Raw genomic sequence first — 8,736 nt, 5'->3', positions numbered from 1 at the left:
TTGTTGATCCTTTTGAAGTTTTCTTCTTAAGAACAGCCACAAACTTTGATGGGAAATGAAACGACAAAGCACGCACTGCTAGAAGTTATGACGGCCTGTCGCATACTGTCCCGAAACAAAGAGGGGGATGCGGTGGGAGTCGTGTTGGAGTGACTGGAACTCTCTTGTTTGTGAACAAATGAGCGTGTGACAGCGGGGGGCTGATTCAGGCATTATTAGACCGAGGGAAAGCCTGCGTGTGGGCTACTACACAACAGAAGGGAACAGAACCTCAAAGGTGAACAAGGCCTTTAATCAATCAGCAGATGTGTGAAAGCATGGAACAGTCGAGAAAAAGCAGGACGTGAACAGTGCAACGTATAGTTTGTTCAGGAGGTTATAAGTAGAGGGGCTGACTGCCGGGAGTGGGGAACAGACCTCAGCTGTTGGACTGTCTGATCCCATTTGTCGGACCTCACCTGCTATTTCTCCTCCTCGACCATCCTCCTCCTCGTTGCCTCTGCCTCGTTTAACCCTCGGGCGCCATGCATCCTCAGCGTCCCCTTCCCCAGGCCATGCCCTCCTCCTCTCTGGGACAGCACCTGAGGGACATGGCCATGGGTCTGGGAAGAGGCAAGAACTTCCTCGGAGGAAATATCGCCTACGGTTTCATCCAGTCAGTCAAGGAGTGCCTCTACTTCCTCCTCTGCTGTTGGTGCATCAAAGAGATCCTGGACTGACAGACTGAAAGAGAGTAGATCAAGTGGTCAAACATTGATTTTGCCCTTTTCTCTGTTGGCTGCTATAGTGTAATTTCAACCGGCTTTTATTTCATTGGGAATGTGTTTGATCAGCGGTGCCGGCAAAGCATTGGCAAGTATGAATCTTGTCTCATATGACAACAAACCACTCGAGCACTTAGCAAACTCTGTCTCATTCATATAATGCAATATCAATGAGGAACAGGTTTACAACTTCATAGAAATATTAAATGTGTTAATTTTTTTTATGTTTTTCAGTGTCTGTAGGATACCCTTCTTGGGTTCCAGGAAACACGCATGCACACGGAAGCTAAAAGCGTTCACTGTGAGCGTGGGCCAGAGTTTCCCTGACTTCAACCCTGCTGATCTGAGATCTTGAGGAATGGCAAACCCCGAGGTTCACTGTACAACACAAACTGCTGTGCAATGAATAAAGGAATAATGACTAGAAAAATTATTACCTTTATGTCTGGATTTTTGTTCATTTTGTTTTGGTTAATCTTGTAGTGTAGTTACTTAAACAAATAATGTGCAAAAGGAAGTCTTTAATGAGGCTTTGTGGCTTGTTTTTATTTTATTTGACAAGTTTGCGAAGTAGCATGTCTTTATAGAGGTCAGAAACAGAAACAGGACACGTTTTCAAGCTGTCTTCTATGAGAAAGGAGGGTATTGTGCCCATATGAACCTGGAATCAGCCCAAGCCTGCGGACTACCAGCATTAAATGCAGAGGATGTACTTATGTACATATGTAAGATGTATACTTTCCATACTCGCCGTCACCTGCCCGTGTCAATCAACCTGGAACGTTGAATGGCGACGCCGCATTGCCATTGGCCCAAACGGAGCGCGAAGGGCGGGATCAGAGCCTACGCCGTCTGTGATTGGACCAGAGCCGCGTGGATCATTCACGTTCAGGAGACACTTTTCTAAGTTCGCAAGTTGGATGGGGAAGACTCAGAAGAAGTGCCAGCCGTTTCTGTGACTCACTGTGGGGGACAGAGGTAAAGCGACGGTAAGAATTAACCGAGTAACGGATGTCATTTACATATTATTTTATGTCAGTGTAACGTCTGTCCCGCTGTTGTTTGTCTGTTCTTCCATTGCGTCGCAAACGTCGTCTCACTCACTTTTCCCCTGGTTGCTGGATTGGCAGTTGAGGTAGAAAGTTGTGTATTCTTTCGCTAATGTCAAGAGTTTTCTTGGCTTTTGAACCCTTTGAGAGCTTTATCTTACTCACCCTGGTCGTTAAAACGTTTTTAAAAAAGAGTTTGACTCGGTGTTGAGTTTTTCTTTGAGCCCATCGTCGTATGACATTTGCTTCCAGTCTACACACCCCTTCACCGACAGCAGTCTGAATATTAAGCTAGCTCCATATCTTGATGTGCTGCTGTGTGTGAACATGCTGGTCGTGGTGCTTTCACTGACAGGCGAACATCCTGCACTTTATTCTCTTGACCTTTTTTGGTATGTTTTCTGCTGCTGAGCCCAACACAACAAGATTAGGCCTACAGCTGTAATCATTCCGCTGTGGTTTTGCTGAAGAAAAAAATATAAAAGCTGGGTTACAGTTGCCTAATACAATTTAAGGTTACATTTAAACTAAACAAACTATTGTGTAAAAGGATATTAATACACTGAGAGCAGGCAGCTTGTCAAGAATCTTTAAAATATGACAGCTATGAAAATGTGATGTAACCCAACCTCCCAAAGCTTGAGCTTTACTGGTTATAATACATATGAATCATAAAGAGAGTAAAAGAACAGACTACAACACAGTGAACATTTCTTTTCTCTGTTACAAGCCATTGGCTTTGTGGTGTAGTTAAAATAATCATTTTACACTGTCCTTAAAATATGTTTCTGCCTCTGTTTTGTTCCCCTTGACCATCTTCTGCATGCTCCCTCTTCCATCTCTAGTCAATCTCATGGCAGCTATATTTAGCCCGTATCTATTTAAGCCATTCCACTATATGCCCCACAATGCTCCTAGGGCCCGAGGCTAGATTCAGTAGTCTTCTCTTGGGAGGCACTCGATTAGGAGACCTAAATTGCCGAGCTGGGAGAGAATTGAATTTGGGGAGTGAAGTGTGTCATTACCCAGACAATGATTTGTTAATGTAAGTGGTTAGCTCTTTCTGCATTCCCTGCAAAGAAAGCCAGACGACGCATGATAAATATGCATCTCTGCTCAATCTGCCTCTGCTTTCTGACAGGAAAGGCTTTATACAGCTGTAATACCTGACACTTATTTTCTGACCAGCAGGTGAAATTGAAATGTCAATCTGTGTTTCTGCTTGAGCGATTTTGTTCTGGAAAAGAGTGTGTTGTTGGTCATTACTACAGACTGATTCAGGAACAAGGCTGCACCATATTTGTATCATACAGTAAACTGTGTAATGCATTGCTGTATATATAGGAATAGCTATACAGTTGAAAATAGGTGGTTTTAGACATTAAAACACAGACAGATTAATAGACATGTAGCTTTGTAATGGACAGCCCATTCTGCTGCTTTTATCCCCAGAATGGTGCCGGCCTTAGTTACCTGTGTCCCGTGCCAAAACATTTCTAGCTCAAAAGCCAGGGTGACCAAAAGACAACAACACACACAATTTACTAATGAAGACCTGAATGGTCCCAGAGAACTGGACTTCCTGCACACGGACACGCATGTCCTCACACACACACACACACACACACACACACACACACACACACACACACACAAATGCACACACACGCACTGAGCAATGTGTTACAGTAGCTCCATTATTGGCAGAATGGGTGAGGCTGAATAGCAATGGGCATGTATTCAAATCCTGCACACGGGTAAATAGAAGATGTAAATGTCTTTAAGCTGCAGGACTCACACTGTCAGCCTAACTGTGGGCTAGTGGCAGGCCTCTGAGCAATACACCTGCTCACTCGGGTTGTTAGCTGGCACTTCGCTAACAAGTGCTTTGTTAAGTTAACGAACCACAAAACAAGTTTTCCTACTCTGCCATTTTTTAATTTAGGATTTACCTTGTTGAAAAATAACACAGCAAGCCTTAAGACATAGCGTATGACAGCACAAAGGATGGATTTAATTCAATCTCTTCTCAGTGAACTAATAATCTTATAATCTAATATGTCTGTCCCTCTTTTGTTGCAGGAAACTGACAAAGCCTCTGAGGGGCCATGTCTGGTGGCAGCAGTGCAAACAGCAGCTGGACTATCCTCACTCCTGAGGTATCACCACTCTGTAAAGAGCATAGGAAGTAGCTGTGATTGACCTCATTGAAATTAAAAAAGAAAAGAAAACTCCTTGTCCCAGTTGATTTTCTTTTGGGTCACCTGGATATGAAATAGGTTTCTTTAATTCTGTAATAAGACTGTAATTGTTTCTTTTTGATTTATAAAATGATTTTTACTATTCTTAAGAAGGCCTGGTGGCTAATTACAAACATATTCACACCTTTGTTCAGTGGCGGTACCTTGGCAGTAGCTGTACAGTCAAACAGTTGATTGTATTTGCATATTTGCCTGGATTGCTCCATAAATAATATCTAAATGTTAATAATGTGTGTGCATTTGCTGTGTGTTTTAGGAGACTGCAGCTGAAACTCTGAGGGCTTTGGCAGAAGAGCACCATGAAGAAAGTCTTACATCTGCAGCAGGTGCATATTTATAATTACATTGCCACAATACAATTGAGAATTTCACGTTTATTTACATCAGGGGGAAACCTACTTCTTACACACAAACCTATTATATTTTCTAGGTTTTAATTTGTACTTACTTTTGCCCATTTCCTTCTCTGAAAATATATAAAATGAAACCCTGAAAAGAAAATAGATAAATAAAAGTAATAAACCACATTACCACACCTCATCAAGTTAAATTATACACACTGGAGAAGGTATCCCAAATTAGAATTGCTGCATTTCAAAGAGTCACAATTGAAATATTTTAAACTATTGCTCTAAAAGTATTCGTTCCTGCCCCCACTCCCCGTGTCTGTGTTTGATGAGCCAGGTTCTGGGGAGAAACAGTCTGCAAACAGTGAAGAGTCTGCGGAGTCACTCCCTGTGGAGGGCCACCTGGTGAGACAGCAATACATATCATTTTCTAAAATGAGCTGTGTTACACAGCTTACAACATTATGTCGTTCTGATCGACCAACAAAGGCATTCTGCTGCCTTGTCTCTTATTTTGTAGTAATACCATGCCTGGTTTGCCTGAGGATATATATTTAAACTCTTTATACCATTCTGCTTGACTCTTATTGGCCAGTGGGTGTGTAGCCGCATTATTATAACTAAGTATTCATACAGAGGAGATGATTCATTTCAGCTGTTATCAGGCTAGTTTCTTGATGGTTTTATAAAATGTTCAACACAAAGCTTCTTCTTTAAGAACTTGACCTTTTTTTTCCTCTTTTGTATCGAAGGTGTAAAGTAACTTATAATGTGGTATTCATTCATATCATCCCTTCTTTCCAGTCTTGTGCTAAAATAAGTGTACTGGAGCTTTCTGTTTATCGTACAGATCCAACAGTGGTATGGAACTCCTCATCGAACTCTCTGCTCAAACTTCTGTTGAATTAGGGCTCTTTGCTTGAGTTTAAACTAGAAATGCAAAAAGGGAGCTCTACAACCATTGGCTGACAGTTCTAATACATTAAGGGATTGTAATGACCTGATTCTTATACCCAGGTGTCAGAAGAAAAAACAGCAGAGCTAAGTGGACACACAAGCACCAAGCAACACACCTCTGTGCCCACCACTGTCACTGATGATCCTGTTCCCACCTCTTTGGAGGTCTCGGGCAGCTTCGTCCCTGGCAGTGATGCACTCAGCCAGTCAGAGGGCCTACCTGAGGGCCCGGCGCAGTCCAGCCCTGACCCCGATTCATTTTCTGACTCCTATACCCACATGACCCCCTCCTCGGATGAGCCCTCACTGCTGAGCACAGAGACTCTGGGAGGGGGGGAGTTCACACAGGAAGAAGAGAGGCTCGCACAGGAAGGAACACTGCATCCGCTGAACGGGGAGGAGCTACTGCAGGAATGGGAAGGGTCTGACCTGTTTCCGAGGACGACTGACTTAGGGAAACAGGCAGGTATGAACAGAACTCATCATTCTGTTATTAGACTGCTGCTATAATAACCTCAGCATCAGTCTTTGTTATGTGTATGTTGTTATGTAGAGATCCTCACCTGGTATGCCTGTATCCACTCCTTTATTTATTGGAGTCTAAGCTGTATGTACTATTTGTGTTTGAAGTGTACTTGGTGGACCAGCTGGTTATGGAATTGTTCAGTATCTGGGCCAGGAAGTTATCTGGAGAGTCTGTGGTTGGTACGAGGCAGGGAGCATGATGTGACAGAAACTTTTGGTTGCATGACATCCTGCTAAAGTTAATTGGCTTCAGAGGGACTGGGACCTCGAAAGTTTTTTGCAGTGTGGTGTTTTTGGTCTGTAGCAGTTTTTCTCTTGCTACAGCATTTAAAAAAAGAGTCTTCTTTTGCTCTGTTGTGCATTGCTTCCATGCACTTTTGTTACTAACTAGAGGTCTGTGTCAGGGAGTTCTTTACAGTGGCCATTGCTCTTTTGCAATAAAGTATGAGGTCTGATGCAAATAGTTTGGAAATAGTGTGAAGCAAATAGTTTGGAAAGTGTGGTGCCAGAAGTTCCCAAATTAAGCATTGCATTTTAATAACTTTCCAAATGACTTACTCCAGATTGTAAGCATTTTAAAGGAAAATAAGGAATGGCAATGGAGCAAATTAAGTAGCGTGTCATGCACAGCAGAGGCAAAAAAGAAGCAAGTCTTATCTTTCATCAGTATACTGCACCATTTACAACGCCACAGCCGCTGTGCTATCTAACATCAGCTTTGTAACCGCAACAGCAAATTGTTGCCCAATAATGTGCTGTAGCTTTGAAATATTAAATATGGCAGAAAATAAAATTGTCTAATGGATATCAACACATTTAATAGCTGTTTTGAACAGTTATGCCTTGGCGGTACCCATAGAAAAGATTAAATCTGTAAATTGCAAAGAAATGTCAAAAAAATACTTGACAGCTATTCATATTCCTCTCTTCCACTGCTGTAGACTCCCTTGTGGATTCGGAGGTGGTTGAGGGGACGCCGGAGATGACGGGAGAGGAGGCAGAGCCAGAGGTGAGGAGAAGGCGCTCTCTCTTAGCAGCTCTGGAACGGATCGGAAGGACAGAGGAGGAAGAGGAAGGAGAGGAAGAGTTCCAGCTGCCGAAGCAGGAGGGGAACAGCGGGTTCTCTGTGAACAAGTGCATCCTTGGTGCTGTCATTTTGTTAGGCCTCGGCACCATCTTCCTCTCAGGTAGGCATCCCCCATACGCCCTGTTGTTAGTGAGATCGAGGAAAATGATGAGTAACTAGCATTAAACTAGACCAAGGGTGCTCTGAGTCTGAGGTGTATTATACCTACAGGTGTCTTCATGGACCTGGATGAGGGTATGTTATGTGTGCATGCATCTTTGTGAGTGCTATCTTGCCCACAGTGTTTGTTTGTATGTGCATGCTGATAAAAACAGTTTTGCATCTAACATGCACTGCATGCAAAAATTGTGAGCAGGGAAGAATGATTTATGCACGTTTCCTACCAGGCTTATTTCCTGTTGTTGAATGAAAACACTAAACCACATCAACACAATGTAAACCAATAATTTTGAGAGAGATTTTAGTTTTTATAATAAAGTTTGTTGCATCATCAGTTTCAGAACTTTGAACATTGAACTGAAAAGTTGCAAAATTGGAGATACAAAGTTTTCAACCAGCAATAAATGTATTATATATAAGCTTTCGTTTTAGATATTATAAAGTGTATTCCCTTGATTGCTGTTTGGGTAGGTGGCATTTTTTACTTCAGGAGCAAAGCTTTCGCTTGTGCTCGTTTGCAGAGTATTAATTCACATGAACATTAAGCTTTGCATAATACATTTGCAGACAGTGACTATGGCACGATGGAGCTGAAAGATGCAGAGACACCAGGAAAACAGGTCAGTCTGTATCTAATTGTTTCTCCTTTTCTATCCCTCTATTCTGTCTGCATTCTTTCTAACTGATATCGGATACAAATACCATTTGGGAACCTAGTTTACAGCGCATTGAGTACCACCACATACATTTTTTCACCTAGCAGGTACCACCCACAACACTGGCAGCAATACTGCCGTGCCATTGTCTACCAACTGTGCTGCTCTGGACTTTTGTTCTTTCCCGCCTCAATGAGACACTTTGTTCTCTCACTTCTCGAATACGCAGTCTGGCAATAATCATTCTGTGAAGTCATCTTGCTATTTTGTGTGTGTGCGTGTGTGTGTGTGTGTGTGTGTGTGTGTGTGTGTGTGTGTGTGTAATTTGTTGACAGGAGTGGCTTAATCCAGAGGTTCCTCCGCTCCCAGTAGATGACGGTACAGAGTTTCTAAATAAGTTAGCCAAAGGGAACCAGCAGATTTCTGTGCTACAAGCCCAACTTCAGGTGTGACTCCATTCTGTCTCTCACCTTACCTCTCTTGTGTGTGTGTGTGTGTGTGTGTGTGTGTGTGTGTGTGTGTGTGTGTGTGTGTGTGTGTGTGTGTGTGTGTGTGTGTGTGTGTGTGTGTGTGTGTGTGTGTGTGTGTGTGTGTGTGTGTGTGTGTGTGCGTGTGCGTGTGTGATACATACATGAATGTGTGTCTGAGCATAAACGTCACTGAGTTTCTAATATTCTCACAGGACCCTCTTCTCATGTTCTTTTTTTCCACATAGGCACAGAAAGAAGAGCTAAAAGTAGCCAAGGGACAGGCAGCAGAGGGAGCAAAGGAGCGGCTGCAGAGGGAGGCGGTGGAGAAGGAAAACAGTAGGTTGAAGAAAGAGATGGCATCTCTCCCTGTCCTTCAGAAAGAGAACGAGAGGATGAAGAGAGAGCTGGAGTCTGTCCCGGCCCTACAGAAAGACCTAGAAACACTGAGATCCACTGTGACT

At 42.9% G+C, this 8,736-nt stretch overlaps 2 protein-coding genes across 3 annotated transcripts in view; both read left to right on the top strand.

Moving 5' to 3' along the window:
• The first annotated feature begins 107 nt into the window (after nt 1-107).
• Nucleotides 108-1,264, top strand: lenep (lens epithelial protein). Of its 2 annotated transcripts, none has more exons than XM_084027138.1 (2): nt 108-852; nt 999-1,264. In XM_084027138.1, exon 1 carries the CDS (start codon nt 525-527, stop codon nt 717-719), a length of 195 nt encoding a protein of 64 aa, XP_083883264.1. In that variant the 5' UTR covers nt 108-524; the 3' UTR covers nt 720-852; nt 999-1,264. The 2 variants fall into 2 exon arrangements, with proteins under 2 accessions (XP_083883264.1, XP_083883263.1); XM_084027137.1 differs by having other exon boundaries at nt 108-856.
• Nucleotides 1,265-1,721: 457 nt separating this feature from the next.
• The window catches only part of pbxip1b (pre-B-cell leukemia homeobox interacting protein 1b), a gene marked incomplete at its 3' end in the record, with an annotated part of 9,532 nt that continues 2,517 nt past the window's right edge, over nt 1,722-8,736 (top strand). Inside the window, exons 1-10 of the mRNA XM_084027410.1 lie at nt 1,722-1,742; nt 3,896-3,972; nt 4,331-4,400; nt 4,759-4,826; nt 5,439-5,844; nt 6,845-7,090; nt 7,201-7,224; nt 7,717-7,769; nt 8,141-8,251; nt 8,521-8,730. Of these exons, the coding sequence (XP_083883536.1) occupies nt 3,922-3,972; nt 4,331-4,400; nt 4,759-4,826; nt 5,439-5,844; nt 6,845-7,090; nt 7,201-7,224; nt 7,717-7,769; nt 8,141-8,251; nt 8,521-8,730 (1,239 nt within the window). The 5' untranslated portion in view covers nt 1,722-1,742; nt 3,896-3,921. The remainder of the gene's footprint in view (nt 1,743-3,895; nt 3,973-4,330; nt 4,401-4,758; nt 4,827-5,438; nt 5,845-6,844; nt 7,091-7,200; nt 7,225-7,716; nt 7,770-8,140; nt 8,252-8,520; nt 8,731-8,736) is intronic.

The sequence above is a fragment of the Eutrigla gurnardus genome, assembly GCF_963514095.1.
Source record: "Eutrigla gurnardus genome assembly, chromosome: 14".
Classification (NCBI taxonomy): domain Eukaryota; kingdom Metazoa; phylum Chordata; class Actinopteri; order Perciformes; family Triglidae; genus Eutrigla; species Eutrigla gurnardus.
This window is presented reverse-complemented; position numbering and strand designations above follow the sequence as displayed.

Coding starts and splice junctions, on each gene's coding strand:
- lenep (XM_084027138.1), top strand. CDS start 525: ATGCATCCTCAGCGTCCCCTTCCCCAGGCCATGCCCTCCTCCTCTCTG.